At 49.9% G+C, this 26,049-nt stretch overlaps 1 protein-coding gene across 2 annotated transcripts; it reads right to left on the reverse strand.

The window, feature by feature from the left end:
* Positions 1-494: 494 nt before the first annotated feature.
* WDTC1 (WD and tetratricopeptide repeats 1) lies at positions 495-24,857 on the reverse strand. Of its 2 annotated transcripts, none has more exons than XM_080357370.1 (16): positions 24,596-24,857; positions 18,171-18,315; positions 16,002-16,085; positions 15,066-15,112; positions 13,779-13,890; positions 13,158-13,345; positions 12,182-12,364; positions 11,784-11,878; positions 10,023-10,138; positions 8,840-8,915; positions 6,997-7,093; positions 5,687-5,860; positions 2,398-2,633; positions 1,860-2,028; positions 1,245-1,437; positions 495-1,094 (listed from the first exon to the last, which is right to left on the reverse strand). In XM_080357370.1, exons 2-16 carry the CDS (start codon positions 18,273-18,275, stop codon positions 897-899), a joined length of 2,073 nt encoding a protein of 690 aa, XP_080213496.1. In that variant the 5' UTR covers positions 18,276-18,315; positions 24,596-24,857; the 3' UTR covers positions 495-896. The 2 variants fall into 2 exon arrangements, with proteins under 2 accessions (XP_080213496.1, XP_080213497.1); XM_080357371.1 differs by lacking the exon at positions 24,596-24,857 and adding an exon at positions 23,124-23,144.
* Positions 24,858-26,049: the final 1,192 nt, after the last annotated feature.

A 26,049-nucleotide genomic window follows, 5' to 3' on the forward strand; every position in this document is an offset into this window, starting at 1 on the left:
CTCAGCTCCTGCACAGGTGACATGGAGGGGAGAAGGTGAATACAGCCACACACAGTTCAGGCAATAGAGAGAGAAGGTCTGAACGAGTGTTGTTACCAGCCCCTTTCCTCAGCAGCTTTAGCTACGCGCGTCCCAGGCCGCTGATCAAAGCTGCTCCCGCTGCCGTCACCTCTCTCCACGGGTTCACAGACCACAGGAAAAAGTATCAGAGCTGGGCAAGCACCTCCTGCCCTGTTGAGCTGCGCACACTCAGCGCCTTTCCTGAGTCATCAACTAAGACAGATGCCCAGGGACAAGACAGGCAAGATCCAGTCCTTAAAACAACACAGCCACATCTGGTGACAACGTGTTGGGGATGGAAGCCAGAAAGAAAAATGTTATGGGACAAAATAGGTATTTCGTGGCCAACAACCCTAAAGCAGGGGCCTCTAGACGGGCTGGTAGCACAAAAGCAGAGTGAAGCTTTCAAGACCAAGATCACTGCAGTAAATTCATTCCGTAACCCCTGCCCTAGGTTTGTATTTTATTCAGGAATTTAACATCCCGTCTGCGAATGCATGAATGCGGGCAACATCCTCCTCTACCAGATCACACAGCAGCTCTGGAAAAATACATCGCCAGCTTACACTGCTCACAGACAACTCAAAGACCCCTGTTGGGACTAAACTCCACTAAAAGCAAACCCGGACGGCACTGCCACGCTGCTCAGTAGCCTGACGGGAGGAGGAGGAGGTGGTGGCGATGGTTTAAAGAGACGGCCGCTCCTGCCCCTGCCAGCTTGTCCTACTCTGTGCATAGTGCGAAACAGTGCAGTCATTCGTCAGAGAAAGTTCAGGACCAAGGAAACTAGGTTCCCTTTCAGCCAAACAATTAGAGGAAGGAGAGGCAGTTCTGTTTTAGCTGGGCCGGCACTGGACTTGCCCCTCTGAGCTGTCTTCATCATCTGAGCCTCCAGCCCCGCCACTGGTCAGTCCTGTAATCCGGTACCCCATGTTGAGCAACATCACCTCCAGCGGGTCGGCGTTCATCCGCCTCTGGTTGGCTTGGGAAGCACCTTCCATGTCTACTACCACACGGCCATTGAGAGTTTCACTCTGCAAAAAACGAAGGGAGAGAACTCAGCACGACAGCGCTAGGACCAAAGAGGGGCTGTTACTGCTGCTGTGACTCTCAAGAGATCCCAGGAGGAAAGACCGGAGTGCGTTACATGTCACGACAAGACAGTCTGTGACGGCAGCTCTTACCTCTGGCCTCGGGTTCCACAGTCGTACAACCGGGTCGATGCCGCTGGTAGCCAGGAAGCAGTAACTGGGATGAGGCTGGAGACAATTCACAATCGACTCGTCTCCCTGCAGCACTCTAACGAGGTTGGTGGTTTCTTTCTCCCAGATGAAGAAGGAGCCGTCATCTGAGCCACTGACTATGTACTGTGCATTGCTAGGGTGAGAGGAGCAGAGGCTGGAGATCACGGCTCAGAGCCAAGGCTAGTCTCTAGCAGACAGCAGAATCTCAGCTGGCGTCTATAATCAGCGGGCTGCCACCCCTCACGCTTACGGATCCAGACAAAGCTTTTTGTGTTGCTTCCCTCCATCCCCAGGATTCACGTTTGCAATCCCAAATGGCTTTTCTGAAACGCTAGCCCAACCGGGTCCTCCGTGGATCTGCTACCGAACCAGCTATTCATGCAGCCACACAAGGAGGAGGGTTTCTGTCATCTTTTTCAACCCTGCAAACCGGTGTCAGCGGCATTTTATGAACAGTCACATGGGGCTACGCGTGAGGCTTTATCCGATGGAAGAGAGCACTCTGCTGCTGCTCACACTCCTGTCCTGCATCCCTATTATGCTCTGCCAACATACCTGCCAAAGAAATTGGCCTCTTTGATGTCTGTGGTAGTGTTACAGTGGCCACAATATCGGAATTTGTAGTCGTAGCTGCGCTCCCTCAGCACCATCTCATCCTCTGAGATGGAGTCCTTGCGGCCTGTGGCTCGCAGCCGGATGGGACCACCTCCTTTCTTGTCTTCAGCTGGAAAGACAACAGATTTCCCTCATCAGAATTTGGGGAAAGACATGTTCTCAGCAAACAGAAAGCACTCTAGGAGACCCCAATAGCTTCAGAGAAGAGTTAAGGACAATTCCAGCAGCAAGCAGGGTTTAGAGCACAAGCAGATTATCTCCTGGGCACATCAGACTCCTTTTATCATACCCTCGTTCAAGTGCAAACCAGGCCCAGGCGCAAGGAAAGAACAGGCTCCAGCCAGTTTTTGTGCACAATAACAATCTCTCTCACAAGTCGGAGCTTTACTTCAGAAAGGCATTTTAAGGAGAAAACTCCTTGTCTGATCGTTAGATTTTAGTATAACCTTCAAGAACCACGCTGGCCGCTGGCACTCACCGTTATCGCTCTTGGAGAAGAGGGCTGCGTTGATGTCCCTGTCCAGCGCGTCGCAGGCGCTGCTGTGTGCTTGTTCTGGGAACTTCCCTTTAAAGTCATCCAGACACTCCAGTGCTTCGGCCACGTACTTGAGTTCAAAGAGACAGCGGGCGAGACGGAAGTGGGCCTTCAGGTGGCACGGATTCAGGGATATGGCCTTCAAGCAGTCTCTTAACGCATCGTAATGGTCCCCATCCCTGAAGAAAAAGCAGGGGTGGGTTAGATAGCCCAAGCGGAAATAGCGAACGCTTTCTACTGCTGTTTCCCAGCCCTCGTTTCACCCCACAGCTTGTTTCCAAAAAGCAGAGAGCCCACACACTCATGGACTAACAGCATTTGCTGTTTCCCAGGGGCACCAAGCCCGGCTTCTCTGCTGCACCTCTACACACCTTCCTGTAATGTGAAAGCCAATGGTACCTGGGGTGGGTTAGAAGGGGGTGGTCAGTAGGTCAGAGAGGTTCTCCTGCCCCTCTGCTCTGCCCTGGGGAGACCACACCTGGAATCTTGTGTCCAGTTGTGGCCCCTCAGTTCCAGCAGGACAGGGAACTGCTGCAGAGAGTCCAGCGCAGCCACCAAGATGCTGAAGGGAGTGGAGCATCTCCCGTGTGAGGAAAGGCTGAGGGAGCTGGGGCTCTGAAGCTGGACAAGAGGACACTGAGGGGGGACTCATTCCTGGGGATCAAGATGGAAAGGGGTAGTGTCAGGAGGATGGAGCCAGGCTCTTCTGGTGACAACCAGGGACAGGACAAGGGGCAATGGGTGCAAACTGGAACACAGGAGGTTCCACTTGTATATGAGAAGAAACTTGTTCCCGGTGTGGGTGGCAGAGCCTGGCCCAGGCTGCCCAGGGGGGTTGTGGAGTCTCCTTCTGTGCAGACATTCCAACCCGCCTGGACACCTTCCTGTGTAACCTCATCTGGGTGTTCCTGCTCCATGGGGGGATTGCACTGGATGAGCTTTCCAGGGCCCTTCAACCCCTGACATTCTGGGATTCTGTGATCTTCCTGTAACGTGACCACAGAGCGAATGCACAGCAAGTCCTGACCTGCCATTTTAAATCCGACCGAGCTGATCTCACAGAGAGAACACATTTCGGGAAGTCCTTTGAAGATGGAGGATGCAGGAGCCCTCTGGCCAAGCAGACAAGGCCTCTCCTGCACAGGCGAGCGGGCTCGTGGCAGCGCGGCGGCTCACGCGTGCCCCTGTGTGGACGCACGGCGTGGCAGCACGATTCCCTGCCCACAGCCACTTGTAGCCCTCGAGGAGCTACGGAACCACCACACTTCACAGCCCTGATGGACAAATGTGTAAAGCAGCGGTCTTTGCTCACCCTCATAGGAAAAATCGGCAAGTTTTAGAAATAAGCATTACAGCAGACTGCTGTCACAATGGATATTTATATCCTTTTTACAGTTACTGGATGCTACGCTTGATTTCCCCAAGCTGTGGGGATAAGAATGGCTCTGCGTGTGCTCTGGAACGGGGGAGTCTTGGGGAACCCTGGTGCTGGTATCCAGTTCGGACTGCGGGAGGCTGAGAAGTCCGGCAGGGCTCGCACACCTGGTGCACCAACGGCACAGAATCAGCCAACCGTTTCGGTCAGAAAAGACCTTTAAGATCATAGAGTCCAACCTCACACTAGAAATCAGCTAAGTATCACGAGCATAGACCCTAAAAGCAATCTGGAGAGGGATGCAGTTGGCTCTTACAAGCAGATTTTCAAAGGACGGCCTTAGTGCTGCAGCGTACGAGCAGCATCTTCAGGGAGATGAGCACGGGGAGGTTTGGAAATTACAGACTTTTTTTGCCAGATCTCTTCAGTTTTCAGCAAACGAGGCCAAAGCAAGACCTGCAGTATTCTGTGGCCTATAGCCGTTGCTGCTCGGAACATGAAGGACACCTCAGAGACACACCTGGTTCAGCATGGGACACCGTCCAACCGCGTCACCCCCTTTTGCAGTGACACCCGGCCACTTTCTGCCATACACCAGTAGATGTTTCCAGCAGAAAAGTGCCCTGTTTTTTCTGCACCTGAGAAGGTATCAGCTCAGTGCTACTTAAATTGCAATCATTGCATGCCACAGGAACCCATTGCGCATGTATTTTCACATCTTCCTCCTCCCAAAAACTATAGCAAAGCAGTAGCTGACACACAGAAAGGTTCAGATCTGCCAACATCCTTCGGGAAAAATGATTTCTATAAGAAAAATGTCATTCAGGAGATCAGCACTCGGCTTCTGTCTTCCATTCCTTAATCCCAACCTATTGTTCTTCTCCCTCTGAACACTGAGGTCTTTTTGAGGCAGCTCCCAAATCTCTGCTATTGCAAAATGGCCAGTAGGCCAGTTACCAACAGTCACAACAACGGCTGGCTGCTCTTTATCTTGGCAAGAAGATGGGAGAATTCATCCTGGGGATTTCAGCAGGGAGAGGAGAAGGATATCCTCACAAAGCAAATGTCGATGAAGGACCACAGCTATTTTAAATATGTTAATGGCAAGTCATGCTCCTCAGTCTTACCCTGCTCAAGGGGACAGATACTAAAATAACTCAGCTGTATCTTGCAGATGCAGCTCTGGCTATTGGTCAGAGAAGACATTACCTACTGCAGAGGCTAACAGAATATTTTGCAACAATTAAGGCAGAACCTCCCCCAGACTCTGCGGCACCAGTTGCCACCTCCCCAGATCCCTCAGGGGGGTTTGTTTCCAGTCCCGGGAGCGTGGGTTAGCCGGGGTGACACAGTCTAGCTGCGGTACCAGTTCCTTGGCTAAAGCAGCAACCAAAGCAACTCCAGGCAGTCCCACAACCACCTCATATCACGAGATAAGGAGTTAGGAAGCACGGTAACCATTACCTCATCTGTTGACAGCCGATTTAGAGCCACACTCTAATGCAGATCAGAACTACCCAAAGAAATGCAAACACCCTTGGAGACACTCATAATGCTGTTACTCAGAAGTGGAATTTTGGTTTGTTTTTAAACAGGAAAGGAACAGAACGTTACTCAGCATGCCAGCGGGCAAAACGATGAGCTATTACCAGCTGTGCTTGCCTGTGTGGGATCTGTGGCTGTAATTTCTCCAAGACACGCCGCTGTGCAACCCCCTTGACCTATGCCAGAGGTGACCAGTTACAGTTTGATCCAATAACCCCCCACATCAGCAAATCGAGTGCTTCGCAGAGGCCAACAAGGCAGCGTGGCACTCAGAAGTGACGCTAAACTCCCCGATATTCTCTCCTTCCTTACCACTTGCGCTTCATGTAGGCAGCGGCCCTGTTTCCGTACAGCATGGCATTGTTGGGGGCCTTCTGCACTGCTTTGCTGTAGAGCTGGATGGCTTGTGTCCACAGCTGGCAGGCGAAGGCCTCGTTGGCTTGCTGCTTGATCCTCTCCAGGTAGGGAGGTAACTCCACTTGGGGACTGAAGGGGAAGCAGAAAGGAGCACGGGTAAGCCAGGAAAATGTCTGCAGTGTTTTGTTCCAGCTTAGCAAATCCCAGCATTAACCAATACCAAAAGCTGCAGAAAAAAGGCAAAAGAAACCCTGTACCTGAATAACCTGAATGCAGGAGGAAGGTTTCTTTTTGACCATCGTGTGGCTGTTACTGTTTTTGCTTTATATACAGACATAAATTCAGAATTGAACAGTGGGTATTTTCAGCGTCTAATCCCTCAGACTTCACAATACGCCTTTTTTTTTTTGACTGCATAAAAAACATTTCTAATCCTCTTTTAGCAATGTATAACAGAATGCAAATTCGGGAAGAAACCAAGCATCCTGCACAAGGCTCAGCAACCCCAAATTGCAGCCACATCTCTGCTGCCGTGGTGGAGGGGCCATCTAGAGGAAACGAGCCGAAAAAATCCAACAAAATGACTTTGGTGGAACCTAACACTACCCATATATGGTATTAAGCCACTGTGTCTTGACTTTTAACCATGTCTCATCAGCTGGAGGAAAAGCAGTCAGCAAGATGTGCTTCGAGTCTCCTTCTGCTTCATCCCAACTGCATTTTGCTGGTAATGAAAGCAAGCAGCAGGAACAATAGAAGAGGGCTCTCCATCCCTTCCCCACTCACGTGCAGACTGCGGATACTCCTGCGCCACTGTCGTAAAGCAATTTGGGCTGCTTCAGTTCAGTCTGCAGCAGGAAGGTGCCCAAAAAAATGGCAAAGCTCTTTCGACCTGATAACCTCTCCCATTTACCGAGACACAGTTCCTGCAGGTCTGGAAGCAACAAGTACTCAGGACAACAAAGAACACCTTGCTTCTGGGCCTGAAAAGTCATTTCTCAGTTCTGTCTGCACTAATTCTTCAAAAGAGGGGAAAAATCCTCATGGACAACACTTCTCCCAGCGTCAGATCTTGCCTGATGTGACTCTAGTTCGCAGCCCACACACCAGAAGCAAACGCAGCTCCTAAGGCAGAGGCCACTTGACAATCAAGTCAACATGCCAAGTGGATTTGCACTTCACGCCTTGTTTAGTGGTACCAAACCCTGGCAAGAGGACGAGGACAGAGCCGCAGGGCTTTCACGTAGGTAGGAATGTCCCCTTACCTCGCGTGTGCTCTCCCTTCAGACAAGCGGAAGCCGTTGCTGTGCAGATGGATGCCGTTCGACACGCCGTTGGTAGAGGTTTTTCCATTCTGCACTTCTGGAGGTTAGAAAGAAAACAACCATACAGGCACGCTAAGTACCAATGTTGATTATACAAACTAACATCTGAAGCTTCAGGGGTTTATTGTACAGCTGAGCCAACGCCCATTCAGAGCAGAAATCAAACTTCCATGATTCCGTGCATCCCACCTCCTCCAGCCACACGGATTTGATTTGCCTTCTTACATTGGCTAAAATAACCTTTGCAGCGTCCTTCGCAACACACAACTCGAGAACAGAAGAGTAGATACACGTAGAACTAAGTGTACACACACAAAGAGAGCAGAGCGTGAACTGAACTGCACTCACACTGAGCCGAGGCCGTAATGGAAGCATCTGATGGATCATCAGAAGCCTGACATTTAAAACTGCTCTAGTATTTAGTAACATTAGTAACTGTATATTTTACATTCAGTCAGATAAAGAATCATGGAGCTAAGCTGTTGAGCAGTTAATAGAACAAGGAGGATGAGTAGAACTGCTGGAGGAATCCAGTAAAGGAATTCCAGACGCTTTCCTCCTTTCGTTCTTTTCTTACCCTGCTGCTCGAGGAGCTGTTACAAGCTGAACTAATCCTCTGAAGGTCATGCAGCCACATCACCTGCCATTTCTGCAGAAAATATTCAGCTTCAAGCTCTACAAACTGCATTTACATTGCAGCTGGGAGTGCTCCTGCGGCCATTTCACAGGCTGGGAAATCGGGGACACCGTCCAACCCATCTACCGAACCGCTCAGAGATTTTGGTGTGCGGAGACGTGCAGGCACATGAAACTCAGCCTTTGTACCGATGCCGCCTTTTCACAGCCTTTGTCTGAATTTTCTGTGCCCAACAGGGTGGAGCGTTCGCTGCAACCACAGCACCGTGAGCCTGTTCAAACGCTCTCCTGCCATTTAAAGCGTGACCTCACCAGATCCCGCCGTACGGATCGCCCACAGGCATTCAAGACAGAAGAGAAAGGCAGGCAGGACGTGGATTTGCTACCAGGATGTGTGTGTTAGATTAAGGCCTAAGGCGCGCTGAGTACACAGATCAAACCCCGCCAGAGCGCTGGGAAAGCAGGGAAGGGGCTGAGCAGGGAACACTCCCTGATAAGAGTCAGCTCTGCCCGGGGAATAACGCTGCAGCCGCTCTGTGCCTGCAGTATCTGTGTGCAAACAGGCCCTGTAAGAAACAGGGCCAGGAATAAAAAGGCTTTTGGCTATACTTACTCATCAAATAAATGACTTTTTGATTCAACTATCTCACCCATCAGGAGGGATATTAGTGCCAGGCCAGATTCTTAGACTAGCGAAGAGATTGTTCTGTCTCCTTCCTAATAGGCGCATCGGGGGATAACAGATGTATTCTACATTTTACTGTTATGTTTAAAAAAATAAAAACATGCTATTTCCATGCCAATCCACAAAGATTTCCCCCTCAGTCTAAGGCAGGATGCTGGGACCCCAACCCCTCGATGAATTCTGCTTTATCCTTCGTGCGCAGCTTTAAACGTTCTCCTTAGTTCACACATGCGCACACCTCTCGACAGCTCACCTCTCCTCTCAAGACACAAGTTTGTCACTCTGTAGAAGGGGTTTAGAACACGGGGTACGAACTGCACTGTAAAAACAGCCCAGGAACACCCGTGCCCTAATTAATTTTCCTAGTTCCTGCCCAAACTGGGCTGCGCCCTTAAAAAGAGTTGTGTGGTACATGGTTTCACTCTGCCCTTCCACTCCCTTTCAGGACGGCATCGTACTTACCCCCTGAAGTATGGCACTTCTTCGGGAGGAGAAAAGTGTATGGTCGCTGTTTGTATGTTAGATCAAACAAATAGACCTAAGGAATGAAGACCAAAAAATAAAAAGTCAGTGAAACACAGAAGCTCAAGTCACAGAAATAAAACAGAGCTGGATTGTACGTGGTTCCATGTCTGTGTTTTGCTATTTCCAATTTTCTAACTGGGAAACTGGTTTATAGATGGGACGACAGCAGCACCAGTGGCACGTTCCATTCCTGCGCTGGGTTCTGAAAGGATAATGCTAAGAAACAGGAGCCCTGTTGTACCCAAGAGGTAAGAAAACCCTCTCCACACCTCCAGAACTGACCACAAGTGAACCTGCTCCAAAAGCTTCAACTCCAAGAAGATATTTTAACCATGTAAGTAATGCAGTGATCATGAAGAAATCAAGCATTTATTGAGAGGAAAGATGCAGTACACTAAACCAAGGTAAAAGTCTCTCAGAGATGAAACCAAGATTTCCTGAGAGACTCCAAAAGCAGCCCTGCAAAGCCCTAATTTAAAACTGCTGGTGTAGGAACTAGTAGCCCAGATCAGACCCACAATCCATCTCACTCAGCACCTTCTCATAAAGGGAATGAGCACACGTGTGAGAGAGATCTGTAGAGGACAACCACGGAGTAACCTGCCCACGAGCAAAGTTCCTCCTTAATCCATGCTGATTAATGCTGTCAGGAGGATTTTCTCATTTCACTGATGGGCTTTACAGAAGATCCATGAATATTGCCCAGCGCTTAAAATTAAAGCAATCAATATTGCAGGTGAAGGCCTCTGCCTCCCTAAGTTCCTTGTTCACTACATTCTATTACAGAAGCAGTTTGATGTTTCAAGAATGAGTTATGTAATCTTTTCTAGGTCAGCAAAGGTCAGTTCCAGAACTGGTTTGGTTTTTTTTCCTCTTCCAGAGAGTGAAATGTGAATTGGAAAACCAGACAGAATGCGGTTCAAGTTTGATCAGTGGCAGCACAACAAATGAATCCCTAATACCAAGCTTTTGGTCTGAAAAAAACAGAAAGCGGTTTACAAATCAATCACGTTACCCTCAGAGAAGGTGCTATACCTGTTTTCAAGAAAGCACAACATACAGTAACTCAACAAACACAACCAAATGTGAAGTTTCTGCCAATCTGTAGCTGTTTCCCTACCTGTTCCCCTCCCATGTTGACCAAAAGCTCGGTGCCATCAGGACTGAAGGTGACGTACGTGGCCACCAGGACTCTCAGCCGGTTGTTGTAGTCTGGAAGCTTCACGGGAAGGTGCCCTGTGGAGAGAAGAGGTCCAGGTGTATTAGCAGAACCGGTAACTGTTGTCTTTGTCCTACCCCAGCTGCTCCCTTTCACAGGAGGTTGTTAGGAGAGCAACGTCACTCCACATGCACCCAAGTGATTTTCCATGTCCCGTATTGGTTATTGAATCCTTCCATCAGCCACCAAAACACGGAGATGTGCGTAGCTGCCTCTTCACAAGTTCCAGGTATCAATTCTGCAAGGCCACCTCCATGTGAAGAGAAGACTGGATTTACAACTAGTTTGCTAACAGTGGAGTCTGCAGAACCCAGCAAATCTCAGTTTTAGGGATTCACTACGGATTCGGCTTCTGCAATTTGTGGCCATCTGCAAACAAGAACCTCCAACCTCAACCCTGTGAGCAGGTTTCCTTAATAAAGCCCTCAGCACAATCAAACTAACACTCCTAAATATTCAGCTCACACACAGGTTCTTTTGCTTCAGACAGCAGATGTGTTGCATGACCAATTCAGATTTCTTAAATTCTCTGGCGGGACTCATCAGAAGCAAAACAGTCAAAACCGGTCTGCTGAACGTGCTGGTCTAAGACACTTGAAAAACAATCAAACATTTTGGGGGAAAGAAATAGTAAATAATGAGCACTGGAAAAGAATGTCATCTAGACTGCCCAGACACTGCATCGCTGGTTCTTCATCCGCAGGATGAGGACGAGCCACTTCTGTGCCAAAAAGATGTTGAACAGCAGCCTTGCTGGGACCAGTTCCAGGAGAAAGCCTAGAGCACCCAGGTTATCCAGTCCCCAACTTCCCAATAATAGTGACAAAAAGGCATTTACGCTAGACCAGAAGTGATACCAGCTCACCAACACACAGCACTGCCAGATCAGGGAGAGCGAGCAGGCAACGTCAGCAAGAGTTACACAGAATCCCAGAATCTGAGGGGCTGAAGGGCCCTGGAAAGCTCATCCAGTGCAATCCCCCCATGGAGCAGGAACACCCAGATGAGGTTACACAGGAAGGTGTCCAGGCGGGTTGGAATGTCTGCAGAGAAAGAGATTCCACAACCCCCCTGGGCAGCCTGGGCCAGGCTCTGCCACCCACACCGGGAACAAGTTTCTTCTCATATACAAGTGGAACCTCCTGTGTTCCAGTTTGCACCCATTGCCCCTTGTCCTGTCCCTGGTTGTCACCAGAAGAGCCTGGCTCCATCCTCCTGACACTGCCCCTTTCCATATTGATCCCCAGGAATGAGTCCCCCCTCAGTGTCCTCTTGTCCAGCTCCAGAGCCCCAGCTCCCTCAGCCTTTCCTCACACGGGAGATGCTCCACTCCCTGCAGCATCTTGGTGGCTGCGCTGGACTCTCTGCAGCAGTTCCCTGTCCTGCTGGAACTGAGGGGCCACAACTGGACACAAGATTCCAGGTGTGGTCTCCCCAGGGCAGAGCAGAGGGGCAGGAGAACCTCTCTGACCTACTGACCACCCCCTTCTAACCCATCCCAGGATGCTTCACAGCCCAGAAGCAAAATAAGCTGTGATTCTGTGGAACGTCCCTGTATCAGAGAAGAGCTCTTCCAAGCAGCGGTTTCTGGTGTGAAGGGTGCAACTCTGCTTCTTCAGGCATTAAAGTCCCATCAGTCACCCCCAGCACAGGTCCCCGTACCTGCCACATAGTACTGCGCCGCTCCATCCGGGAGGGGCTTCTGTCGGTCGCAGAACGTGTGAACTCCAGCTGAAGGACTTTGCTTCATGCTTTTTCTGTCCAAAAAGAAGAACAGTCTTATAATCACAGCATTCAACTGCTGGAAGCCTCATCTACGCTGGCGCTTGTTGTTCATGCACAAGGGCAAGGCCAACACAGCTGTGAAGTCACAAGCCTGCCTCACACACCCCAGTGCGCTCACACAAATGGAAATTATTCTCTGAGTGATAAAAAAATACTGGTAAAAATCCACAGCAGGACAATCAAGAGCCAGATCATTGCAACCCCCCCTTCCCATCAGGGCCCTGGACAGATTTCTGTACCACTCACATCTGCCCAGAAAAAACAGTTGTCATTACCGGTGGTTGTGGATCATGCGTATGTCGTAGAGCCGAACAAAGGGGCCGCTCGCCCCTACTGCTAAGTAGTTGTTATCCTGGGGGTTGACCGTCAGGCATTTGGCCTCCACCAGCTGCCCGCAGTACTCGGTCAGGTCTATCAGGACTTCTGAACGCTTGCTGTTCTCCCGCAGGTCGTACTGTCTGCAAAGGGAAGAGAGCGTCAGGCAGCCCGTGCCACTGGGTAACGGAATCACAGAATCATTTTGGTGGGAAAACTCCTCAAGATCATCGAGTCCAACCATTCACCCCCCCCATCCCTGCCCCATGTCCTGAGAACCTCATGTCCGTCTGTCCAGCCCTCCAGGGCTGGTGACTCCAGCACTGCCCTGGGCAGCCTGTTCCAATGCCCCACAGCCCTTTGGGGAAGAAATTGTTCCGAAATCCAACCTCAGCCTCCCCTGGCGCAACTTGAGGCCGTTTCCTCTGAAGAGGTGACGCTAATGACATTAACTGCTATTTGTGCCACCGGTTACTGGAAGTCCCTCAGTTCAAGAGACACGAGGCCTCAGTACTGGGATAACCACTAAAACCAGCTCTATAATGTGCACAAAACTATTCACGTTTCAAATTAAACTCCCAGTCGTGACCTCACAAATAGCAGCTCATACGAAACAAACTCTCGTAGTAACATTGCTCATCTTAGTGCCTCAATGACTCTAGAGGGAAACGTCTCTCAGCGTTGTATCTCCCTTCCATTTGATGTGGCTGTTCCTTTCCTGGCCTCCCTTTTCAGTGGAGAAAAACAGAGGAGCTGAGGAAAGTACTTATCAGAGGAGTCTACATTTCAAGATGAATCCTGCCCATTTCAGGAAAAGGAAAGATTAGCTTAAGCTCTTTAGTACAGAGACAGTTTCTCTTCAGATCTGTGCACAGTACATACCGCAGTGGATCCTAATCCAATTAATTTTGGGGCAGAACGACGAGAGTTCCGTACCTGATTAGCCCGTCTTCTGCTGCACTCCAGAAGGTGTTAGGCCACATGGGAGCCGTGGCAATCCGCTTAACTCTGTTGGTGTGATCTCCAAACATGTGGATGGTCTCCTTGACAGTCAAGTCATGGACGTGCACTTTGGAATCTGCAGCTCCCGTGATGAGGATCCGATCCCCCGAATGCGGCAAGAACTGTAGGGAACAGATTTGCCATTTCAAAGCAAGAAGCGCTGAGGCTGTTCACACGGACACGGCCGAGGTGGCCTGGCACATCACAGAGTGGCTTGTTTTTAGGAACATGCGATGACCCACGTTATCACCTACATTACACACAGGCCAGCGTGCACACTGAACAGTCACCAGCTCCAGCGACACACAAAACAGTCTCACCCCCATTTGCTACAACCATTTCCTTTGAATTTACAAAGGGAATGAGATAAGTCCAGGAGCTGCATAAACTAAAAAGTGCACATAGTAGATTTAATGCAATTTTTCCCTGACATTAGAAATATTAAATTATTTGGAAGGGGAAATTGCTTGCAGGAAAATGTTTCCCAGCAAGAATCTATTCTCTGGCTGCTTAGGTCACTGATTCGTTAGCTGTTCATTATACCTAACCATATACCTTGACAGAAAAGATGTTTGCAGTATGTCCCGTGTGCATAGAAAGGAGTTTCTTGTGGTGCAGAGGATCCCAGACAATGGTATGCTGGTCATCAGAGCCAGAGGCCAACAAGCTAAAAGAAACAGAAGACAAGTATGCATCAGGTATTCTGTTCTAAGCCATGCCCAATTTCTTAGAGTGGTTTGACCACAGCCATTAAGTTAATTCAGCTCCAAGCAGCCCATTTCCTCCCTCTTTCCTCAGCCATGTGTTCCAGTTGCTCCCCGTGCACTGATCCATTCAGCCGGTTCAGGGAGCTAAACCAGCCAAACATCAGCCCCACAGCAGATAAAGCGAGCGCTCGTCGTTGGTTCGGCTCACTGAACCAGCTCATCGTAGACTCGGGTGGCGTGGGGGAAAACAACAGGAGCATTTGGTCAAGAACAAAATGCAGGGCCTCCATTTTCCTGATTAGCCTGGCTTAATTAACTGCTCTGCACCATCCACAATCCATTCCTGGGCTGCGGATGTGCCCAAGCCGTCCCAGGCCAGGGCTCTCTCAGTGATTCACAGACTGTTTTCCAGCGCAGGGTGTGGGAGCGGTATTGCAAGGCGCCGTTTGCCTTGTTCATCTATCTTCATTCAAAGCAAAAGAATCTGACATCTGCAACCATCAGCTGTTTTAAACTTAGTTCCCTGTAGCCTGATCTTTTAAATACATGAAATGTTCACTAGTAAATAATCCTGAGTGTTATCAGACAGCAGGACTTTGGATCTTACAAGAGGTATGTCAAAAATATATGCTCTTCCACCCAGTCCTTTCTCATGCAGATGCTCTGTTCCACTTGGCTAACAGAAATGCTCTTAGGTTTAGTTTCCCTCTAGAACTGGAGAGAGGGGTAAATGCTCTGCCTGTCTCCCTTAGATATTTGTCCCCCAGCAGAAGCTTTGAGCAGCACGGCGAAGGGGGTGGGGAAATGTCACTACCAGCTGGGCAAATCCTAAAGATCCATTATAATCCATAATACCACTTAAGAGAAGAGAAGCAGCCTTCAATCTCCACTTCTTAGTCTGACCATTTCCCTTCTGAACTCACGAAAGGGGCGTTTCTAATAATATCCAGATATATTTAACAAAATAAAGCTTCTTTTGAAGCCTGAGCTCTACTACGGTTCAAAACTTGGAGCCTGAGCTCCACTTGACCAGGAATGGGAAGCAGCTGCTTATGATAAGTCACCCCACATCCTCCTCTTGGGAAAACCTGGGGTTATGGGTTTATTTATCCCCCAAATCAAGGCACATACTTACTCTCCTTTTTCATTCCACTCTAGACAGTTGACACACCCAGAGTGACCCTGAGGAACAACAAGAATTTAAAAAGGGAAGTTAGTATTACACAAACTTCGGACTTATCGAACAGAGCTGTTCTTAGACAAGGACACGGAGAACTTGCAGCACAAAACAACTTGTTCCCATACAAGCAGGTTTTTTTATTCCAACTCTGAAAAAAAAACACCCCAAAACACCCACGTGGCAGATAAGCACCTCCAGAAAAGACAGACATGCTATAGCAGGGGAGGTAGAAAACGCAAAATGAAATGGCAGTTCAGTCTCAGAGGCTGCAGATGAAATCCTGCTGTACACACGGAAAGGTGACTTTGCCTCAAAAGCCCTTGGCTAGGCTGACAAATTACATGTGCAGGTTCTCTGGGAATGCAGGGAAAACACACTTTTGCTAACTCTTTTAGAAGCACCTTGCTGCTGGGTGACTGCAGCACACATCTTCATCCAAATTAACTCCCAGCTGCAACAGGAAAGACTAAGAGAGCATTGAGTAGCGTCTGATATGGGAGATGTGGTAGAAAAAGGGGGATAAACGAGTTCTTCCTTCCCCCAAACCAAGATATCTTTTTAGGCTGTGTCAGGCTGCAACACAAGCACCTATTCTTTAAGTCTTCAGTGTCAGAGCTGAGTGCCTTGCCCAGCTCACAGTTGTCTTCTCTGGGTACCCTGTTAGGATCAGTCCATCGACACCCGTTAAAGGTTTGTGTGTAGGTGCGTTATCTAACACAGAAACCTCATAGGAGGTCCCACCAAGCTATCCCTGGCCCTTATGAAGTTCACAGGTCGAAGTAATCAGCACCTATCCCACCCGAGAGAATTCCATACACTCCCGCACGCTGTCTTTTCTGCATTAAGTTGTACAAGTAGCTCAGTTTGCTATTTTAAACAGGACCCACTCACTTGCAATTCTGCTTCCAGGCCCAGGCGTCGAATGAAGGGATCGGTGACGTGATAGTGTCGCTCGAAGCCCAGCGCACCCCTCTCCTGCAGGAAGCAAACAAGCCACACTGTCTACAGTGATACAAATACACCTCTTTTTTTTTCCTCTTTAGGAGAAGATTCAAGAACTTTAAAAATCAAGCAGGGTCTCTGCCATGTATTGGGTTGTGCGTAGCATTAGGTACCTGTCCTGCAGTAGGGAGACATCACCCGCATCATCTCCAGGTAGGCAGTTTGTAACCCTTGCCCCTGAATTGCTTTAAAATGATGTTTATCTAATTGCCAGGCTCCGCCTGGGTAGCCAAGAAGTATTTTGAGAGGTCTACACCAAGACAGAATAAGTTGCCTATTTCGGGGCCAGAAACGATGCCTGTCGCTATCCCTCGGCAAGGATCTTGAAAGCAACTCACTCCTGAAGACACAGCTGCTCAGAATTCTGCCATTACACAGAACTTTATCACCACCACAGGGCGAAGCACTGGGGAACGTAACTGGGAAGCGTCCGTTAGAGATGGCTTATTTGCTCAGAAATGGAGCAGGAGCGCGTGGCCGCGGCACCACAGCACAGCCTGTTCTGCAGGGAAGGAACAGCTGCCGCAGAACCGCCGCAGTACGAATGAAGGTGAAGAAAACAGGACAGTTGTTTCCCCTGTGAGCTGGCGGGGTCCACAGATGCGTGAGCAGATGGCTTCCATGAGAGGAGGCCAACTGCAGAGGCAGGCGTGAGGGAAAGAGAATGCGAGTCATGTTTTGGATGGAACATCTGATGTCCGAGGAGATTCTGTCCCAGAACCTGATTCAGCCTCAGTCCTGTCCCATGCCGTGCTATAGTCAGGCAACTCAAGCCATCGTTATCACAATTTATAGATGAGAATACTAATGGCAAAATCATAGTTACGGTACTAGGAATGCATCAGGAGTCACAGGGCAGACACAAAGAGCTAGTGTACGACATTACAGCTCTGCAGAGCAACGTTAAGCAACGAGCTCCGCACAACAAAAGCTTTTGAAAACAAAATGGAGACAGATATAAGGCGATTGGAGGAAAAACAAAACCGAACAGGCTTTTAGTAGCAAGTTCCATTCCAAATGTGAAACCCCTTGACATGTTATTACAGATAGCACTCCCAAAACACTGCTGGGCCCGGTGCAAGGTGCTGCAGTTATAATTGCCTTGCTATTGCAACCTCAGTGGCCTTGTGAGCTCTGTGCAGCAGGATATTGCTTGTTCTACAAGGAACCGTCAGACTTAGCAACCTTGCCAAGGTCACATACAGACGTCTAACAGAGCGGCCAGGGTGAAAAAGTCCCAGGCTAATGCTCTAACCACAAAACCATCCCTTCCTTGTTAGAGCCACAAAATAAATCTGTGCGCGTGGATTAAATAGCAAGCTTATAACACAAAGTTTGGTACCGAACTGCAAAGTGAGCATTCAAGCTCCTAGTTCTTTATTCTGGCCACTAACAGACCATTTTTGTGAATGCTGATTACCAGCAAAGCTGCAAATGATTTAAGGCCTCTGAGTCCAAGTAATAATTGCCTATTGTGTCTTCAGGAGCTGGTCCTTTCACGTTAAGAGATATTTCACAAATGCAGCCATCAGATGACTGATCCGACCACCGCAGAAGCTTTTCCCTGCACAGAGGAAGCAAACACACCACTCTTTAAAGAAGAGAGACAGAAAAAGACTGAGACAGAGATCGTCAACTCTACTACAGTCAGAAAATACCTTTGATGGCAAGATCACACAAAGAGAACACGTAAAGCTGCAGACAGAAAACTCTCGAGGGAAGCTGGCTAAGGGTTCTTTGTGGTGCCCAAACACGAGCAGCCAGATTTCTCTCTTCAATGTTGCGCTCAAAAGGAACAGACCTGCTGATGTCAAACCAGCGGGTGCGCTCCTGCTAGGGAGAAGAACCGTTACGCCGCGCTCCATCCCAGCTCTTCAGTAAGGACAGCGATAGGTCCTATGTGTTTGGTCTCTTAAGCTTCTTATACAGCTTATCGATACATAAGCAGCAGAGATCTTTCCATAAGTAAAGGCAACAACATGAGTATTTCGCGACGCAGCAAATGCCGATCCCGTCTGCTCTCCACCCAACACAAGCAAGCGCTTGGCCAGCACGTACCTTGATCTGTCTGTGGATGATGTCTCTGGTAATGTTGGCTTTCGCCATCTTCTGGCAATGGGGCAGATGAGAAGCTATCGGAAGAGCTGCTGTGCATCCAAGCATGCCACCGGAGCGAAGATCCACACCAAGGGTGTTTAATTACCTGCAGAACACAACAGGGAGAGAATGAAGGCAGACAAATACATTAGGCCATTCATATACAACGTCAAGTACCTGATTTTCAAAATACAGCGGTGGTTAAGAACTGAAAAGTTTTGTATAAAGGCTTCTGCAAGAAACTTGAGGATGGGAAGGAACAACGTAAGACTGAAGAACATCTGATGAAAGAGGCCATGCCCCGTTTGCAGAGAAATCCACGACGAACAGAACTCCAGACCTACATCAGCATCAAGAAGTCGCATTTTTATGGCAGCAAAGACCCCGCAAGGCCAGGGCAGCACCCTGATCCACAGCTGAGCTCCCACCATCGCATCCGAATTCACATCTCCCAAACTCTCCATCAACAAGATGGATTATACTGTGAATAACAAAGCATCAACATTTTTGGCCACCTTTTCTCTCTCATTTACTACGTTTGATTACCAGCCAAAAAAAAAGAACCGAAAGGGCATAAATGTTCCTCAGAAATCACAACAGCCAACCGTGAGGTGACACTATCACCTCAACACTCAATTAGCAATAGAAAAGGGGCGCTCATTTAAAGTTGTATTTCCAGGAGAAATTAAAAGTTTTCCACACTGTTAACAGAGTTCCATATTTAATGCACTAACCTAAATAATTTAAACCCTATAGAATTAACTAAACCTGCTAGAAAACATTCAGATGGTGGAGTCAATGTCGCAACCCTGCCCAGCATAGGACTAGCCAGTCTCTGAGAAATTATGCAGTTCACCTCATCTACACACCACAGGCCCTGAGCTGTCCCATTTGGGTATTTCTACAGTTCTCTTACAAAAAAACTTAAAAAATAAAATAAATATTAAATATCCGTTTTGTCCTATGCAGCCCACTAGTTTTAAATTCTCTTTAAAAGCTTTCACAAGCAGAACAAGCCCAAATTTTCAAACATGTCCTCTTTTGAATGAGGAAATGCTGATTCACTGAAACAAGAACATTTCACAGCAACACAGCAACAAATAACTCAGCTGAGGTCAGGCTGAAGTTTCGACAAACCCTGCCTGATGCTCCACCGGTTCCTGTGTCGCGTTGCTGCAAAACGACGGTTCCGACTGTGAGTGACTTCAGGTAGGAGGTACCAAACATTCCCGTTTCCGCACAGAGTTTGGCCAATGTGGAAGTTCGGCTCCTCCGTGCAGCAAACACAGCAATGTCATTCAGACCTACAGATGGCAAGAAAAGCCAACAAACAAACTGCAAATTGGAATTCGGAGCAGTAGGCTCCCAAGCAGGAATTTCTGGGAAGGCGCAGGATCTCGAGTACAACACAGAGAGCAGGCACAGGTGTTTGTGGGTCTCTGCGGATAAATGTCGCTACAGCAGCCGATGAGCAGCCCTCGCGGTTGTATTCTGCCTTATTCTGAACATATGATGAGAATAAAACTGATCACATTCCCACAGTGAGAGCGCAGGCCTTGAACACAAGGTGAGTCGGGACAGCGGGAAGACTTCGCTCCTACTTGTGCCCAGCAAGGGCTGATGAGGCCGGACCTTCCCCAGCTCCGACTCCAACCCCAGACACGCACACGCAGCCCAAACTCACCCCGTCCACGTCAGCAGAGACTTCCAGTAAAGCAAACAGCCTCTGCCACACACCTCGACTTCACCAGGGTGGGCGAAGCTCAACTCACACCCCCAGATGTTGGAGCAATGAGCTGAGATTTTGTGGATCTCATCATCTGTTTTAGTGAGTAAATCAGGGGTTCCCTAGAAGCCAGTGGCCAGTCTGAAACTGAGCTAGTGTGTATGGATTTGTCTGTCACGTACTCAGTTAATCCACATTCCTTTTACTCCAGAAGTAGAAGCACAGAATCATTTTGGTTGGAAAAGCCCCTCAGGATCATCAGGTCCAACCATAACCCACCCTGTCCCTGCCCCATGTCCTGAGAACCTCATGTCCGTCTGTCCAACCCTCCAGGGATGGTGACTCCAGCACTGCCCTGGGCAGCCTGTTCCAATGCCCCACAGCCCTTTGGGGAAGAAATTGTTCCTAAATCCAACCTCACCCCCCCAGGAAAGCCAGCATGCATGCCCAAGAAGACACCTTAAGTTTTAAGCATATTTAACCTCACTCACTCTCATGTTAAGTAATGCTGGTTCAGTCCCAGGCTTAATAGCAGGAGGCAGCACTTTGAACGCATTTGCTCATCAATATTTCACACTAATTCTTGAAGTAGATGATTAAGCTATCAGATTTTGATACCTATCCTCTGGCTTTCCACCTGAGCTTAGAGGAGGTATTGGTTTGCATGTTTATAGAGACAGAGTCTGTATGGAGACAACAGCAGCTGCCGGGAAGGAGGGGAAGCAGGAACCTGCAGCAAAGTGCATGGAGGGGCTGGAGTGAGTTGAGAGAAGGGAACGGAGCTGGTGAGGGGCTGGAGCACAAGTGTGATGGAGACTGAAGGACCTGGGGGGTTCAGCTGGAGAACAGGAGCTGAGGGGAGACCTTCTGATCTCTGAACTGCCCGAAAGGAGCTTGGAGCCAGGGGGGTCGGGCTCTGCTCCCCAGGAACAAGCGCCAGGAGCAGAGGAAACGGCCTCAAGTTGCGCCAGGGGAGGTTGAGGTCGGATTTAGGAACAATTTCTTCCCCAAAGGGCTGTGGGGCATTGGAACAGGCTGCCCAGGGCAGTGCTGGAGTCACCAGCCCTGGAGGGCTGGACAGACGGACATGAGGTTCTCAGGACATGGGGCAGAGACAGGAGTGGGGCAACGGTTGGACTTGATGGGGGTCTTTTCCAACCAAAGTGATTCTATAATTTGGAGGACACAACGTGTGTCATTAAATGATTTCCGTTTTCCTTCCAGTGCCGTCTGTGGGAGTTTCCCTGTGTCATGAGGCTCTCAGGACATGGGGCAGGGACAGGGGTGGGGAACAGTTGGACTCAAGTAGCTTGAGGAGCTTTTTCAATCCAAAAGGATTCCACAATTTGAGGATTCTAAAGCACTCAGCACAAGGGCAGGTGGATCCTGCTGCCTCTGCAGCTCAAAGGTGAACATGGGAAACCAGGCCAGCCCCATCACTACCTGTGTCCCAGGCCAGCTCCACATCCACGTGCCAGCCGGGCTCAATGAGCCACATTGCTGGAGACACCCACGGGGATGTGGTTTCCAGACACGCTTTCCTGCTAATTTCTGCAAGAAAGACGACGACTGCCAACTCAAAAAGCAGCTTCAAGTCAAACGGGAACACATGAGCCCAAGGTGTCTCTCTTGTCTAGACAGGGCTTGGTTTGGCGACCAAATGTTGTAAAATGCTTAAAGGTCTCCCAGAATATGTTTGGCCAGGAAGACTCTAAGAGCCTTTCTTGTTTTCCTGATGCTGTTTTTCTGTTGTCCAACAGGTATTGCACAGCCGCAAAGCCTTTGGCAACCTTCAATTATCATGGAATCACAGACAAAGAATGAAAAAGTCCCAAATTCTCATTCCAGGTCCAACTTTGTCCATTAGCCACAACTGGTCACAATCCCAGACTCACATTCACCATCAATATCATCATTAATTAGTTCTGGAGTTAATACACGTAGAGTTCTTACTATGAAACAAGCATTAAGTGCTCTTAACACTAGATATTATATTGACCGCATCATTGTCCATGGAGATCAACAGTTTCTAATTATGTTAGAAACTGATCCTGGCATAAAGCATAAAATACCCCAAGATTTGTAGATGTCCTGGAAAAAAATATATAAATAATCAAAGAAAAATAAACAGTGTCTCCGATTTCTTAGACACATAGAGGCTTCCAATCATGAAAGCCCTTCAAAGAGTTTGTGCATTTCTTACCACTAAAGACATGGAAATTCGTGTAAGATGTTCCTCTTTCAGCAAAACCTCCCATTTTTGCTCCAGCAAAAAACGCTGTGCAAATTCAGTTCGCTTTTGGATATACTGTTTCCTAAACCATTCATGCAGTTCTCTGGCTTTTACCTAAACCTGCACAACCAACTCGTGATGAAATGAGAGGATTAAGTCCCGGTGACAGGGAACAATTTCTGATAAATTCGCACTATTGCTACCAGTGATGATCCCACAAGCAGCTTCACTTTGGCCACCCATAAGAGACCATTGTGACCTTTTTTGGTCATTTATTGGAAGACGCTGGAGCACGTTTTTCCATCACCTTTCACGAGTATGTCTGCATTCAGTTACAGGCAAGGACAACCTTCCCTCATCCCGCACTATTCCAAACCTGCCTGGGATACCCCAGACAGGACTAAAAACCTGTGATCCAGTTACAGTCTTCACCTCATCCACAGCGGCACCATGAAGCATCCGGAGGGACCATCCGACCTGCAGCTCACCCGCGGACTCTTCTGCTCCCGCGACGCAAAGCTCCAGGGGCAGAAAAAGAACTTTCGCACACTTGGCCTTTAAATCTGCAGTCAAAAATTAACAAGCCGCAGATTTCTGCAGGCTGTGGGCTCAAAAGCTGCCAGGCTCTATTTACACTGACAGTAACGTAAGAGCCTCTTAAGCTCCTGGAAAAGTGCGCTTTGAAAGGGTGCTTCAGGGTACGGGGAGGGAGGGGAGGAACAAGATTCTCTGCCTTTCCCCAGCTGGATCTTCTAATTTTCCTGAAACACTCACTCCAAGTCTAGAAACAAAGCCTCAACATCGATAATGCAAATGATTAGGTTGTTTTAATAATGAATGGTCCCAACGCAGCCGGGATTTGGGGGGTTGTTCCTTCACTTGAATGTATTTTCCCTTCACAGAACCACCTACACACACCCCCTGACCTCACTTACACACACAATAACGCGCTGACCTGCAGACGGGGCTTCAATGTTCAAACCTGGTGACCATCGCCCTTCCAAAAAGCTCCATCGCCATGAAGAAACTCCACGAAGCAGCAGCACTCGTTCTTAAGTGAGCAATCCAAATCCTCACTGTTTGGATGCACCCAAGTTTCTCAGCCTCCAAACTCAAGGTCATTGATAAAGCAGCAGTCTGCACACCATGAGCCTTGCGGATTCGCAGTTCATCCCTAAGGAAGATTCCTGTGACCCTTCCCTTAAGCATCTATAAATTACTTCACCCATCCAAATACCACCTAGAACCCAACTCAGTAATCTTTAGCCTCTCAACTTGTTTTCCCTATCCTCTTTACCTTGACTTTCCAGGGGGTGACGGATCAAATTAAAATATATACATGTAAATAGGTCGATTTTTTAAACAAATCTAGAGAAACAAGAAGAAATGACCTGGTTAACAGCAGACACCTTGTAAAAAGAAGGTTTTGCTACAGCTGATGGGAGTTGCCAGGAGCAGCAGTCGCTCCTCAGGACAGATGGCTCGGAACACAGATCCAGCCAACAACGGAAGAGCTGCTAAAACAGAGGTGGACAGGAGAGGAGGTGGGAGCTGCGACCTGACAGACCCAGCACAAGAGGACGGTAGTGTCAGGGAAACTTTGATATGCCCAGAGACACAGCGCTCAGAGCTCGGGCAGCTGCCCCCTAAGCTGGCATCGCACCTTTAGTCTTCATCCTCCAGCTGATCACCCACAGGAAAAGAAGAAGATGCAAGACAACCCCTCGACCCAGCACAAGTTACAGCCCGATGCCAAAACCCACACGGCCCAGTGGCTCCAGGAAGGAGTTCTGCCAGCAGACACTGGGCAGAGGAGGAAAGGTTGGTATCTCCACGCAAGGGGCTCCAGGACACCCACCAGGGCAGGGGAGAGCTTCAGGTGAAGGCTTTAGCGAGGGAAAGGGGAGCAGGGCAGAGTCAGCCCCTAGGAAAGGGAGATGAAAGTGAAGCCAGGGCAGTGCCAGCTGTGGGAGGGGGGAAAACAGAAGCCAAAAAGCAGGGGTTGAAGCTGGGGGGTGGGTACCAGCCAGAGGATGCAGGTATGGACAGGGCTGGGGGAAAGGGGGGCTTGGTTAGTGGGGGCAGGCAGAAGGGATGGGAAAAACAGGGGGTGAGGGGCTGGAGGGGGCTGGATAAAGGAGGGTTTGTGAAGAGGGATGGGGTCTGACTGCTGGAAAAGAGGAGTGGGGGGATGTCTGGCAAGGAGATAAGGGGGGAGCAGCTGACAGGACCTGGGCGGGGGGTAACCCAACCCCCAGGAAAGGGGGGACAGCGGGGGGCGTGGGGGGAACTGTCAGATGAGGGGAGGGGGGGCTGCTGACAGGAAAGGGGGCGCAGGGGGGACAGGTGACAGGAAAGGGAGTGCAGGGGGGTACAGCTGACAGGAAGGAGGGGCTGCGGGGCCCGGGCGGCCCTCGGGACCGTTACCTGTCAGGCCTCCCGGGCGCAGCGGGCACTGGAAGTTGCGAGGCTCCATCCATGCGGGGGGGAGAGCGGCACCGAGAAGAGCGGGGAAATCACAAGGGCCCCGCAGTCACCGGGCGCCGTCCCCGGGGCTCGGGCAGGGCCCTAAGGTGCGGGCCGGCCTAGGCCCGGCCGTGCCCCCCGCCCCCTGCCCTGTTTACCCCTCCAGCTGTCCGGGGCTCAGCAGCACCCCCCGCCGCCGCTCTCCCCGCGCCGCTCTGCGCATGCGCCACGCCAACTGCGCCACCGCCCGCCTCACACCCGCAGCCACCCCGACCTCACGCAAAGGGCGCAAGTCGCTTTCGAGAATACCTCCTCGGCCTGCCCTCCAGGCCGCCGTCACGCCGTGATTGACAGTTCCCTGAACCAACGGGAGAGCGCAGAACACTTCCTTCAGGCTCGACCAATCGGCGTGGAGGGGGGCGGTAGTGCGGCACCGCGAAGGGGCTGCTGGGAGTTGTAGTCGCAGAGGCGCCATGGCCGCCGGCCGGGGGCCTCCGCCCGCGGAACCGGAGCCTCACGGCCCGGTCACCCCCCTCTGCCTCGCCGCCGGGCCTTTCCGCGGCTCCCCTTCCGCCTTCACGAAGCCCCGGGGCTGCTTAAAGCCAGCCCTCGCTGGGCTGAGATCCCCTCATCCCACAGGCCGCAGTGGGGCCTGGGCCTCAGCTGCCTCACACACCCCACAGGGTGCAGCGCCCCAGCCCCAAACGCGGCCTCGATGGGGGTTTGGGCTTCCCAGCCCCTTTCCGTGACCCTGCGGGCCTGAGCCATCCCGCACCGCTCACCCCACCGCTGGGGAGGTCTCCACGGGCAGCTCATGGCGTGAAGTCCCCACGGCCACTGAATCCCTGTGGAGAAACTACTCCCAGTCCCGCAGTGTTTGGCCTTTGCACAGGCAATTCGTAGGAGTGAAGCGCACAGCTCCGTGAAGCAACACAAAGTTAAGTCTTTTTATTTGGGGAATAAAAAATAACACTGTGGAAAAAGCCAGGGGGTGGCAGTGTTTGCAAAAAACCTTCCCTTGTCCTGACAGCCGCTGGTTCTGGGGACACCGCTGGCCCTGGGGACACCGCTGGCCCTGGGGACACCCCGCCAGGCTGCAGGGGGAAGGCAAGGTTGGGGTCTCTGTTAGCCCTAATTACCCTAATGCACCCTCCTGACGTGGGGTAGGGGGTGTAAAGTAAATCAAAAGTTATGAACTGACCTCTCTATAATTTATTTCCACAATTAAACCTCCTGAAGTCAACTAATGAAGTGCAATGAATAGTTTTAAATTTTCATTTAGAACTGAATTCCATGGCTCCTGGATAATCCCAGCTGCACAACAGAAGAAAATTGTGTCTATTGTGTGTTAACAGAAAGAGCAAAAAGCCCCTTAAATCAGACCTTAGATGGAAGTGCGAGGACTCTACCGTACA

The sequence above is a fragment of the Nesoenas mayeri genome (genome assembly GCF_963082525.1).
Source record: "Nesoenas mayeri genome assembly, chromosome: 21".
Taxonomy (NCBI): Eukaryota; Metazoa; Chordata; class Aves; order Columbiformes; family Columbidae; genus Nesoenas; species Nesoenas mayeri.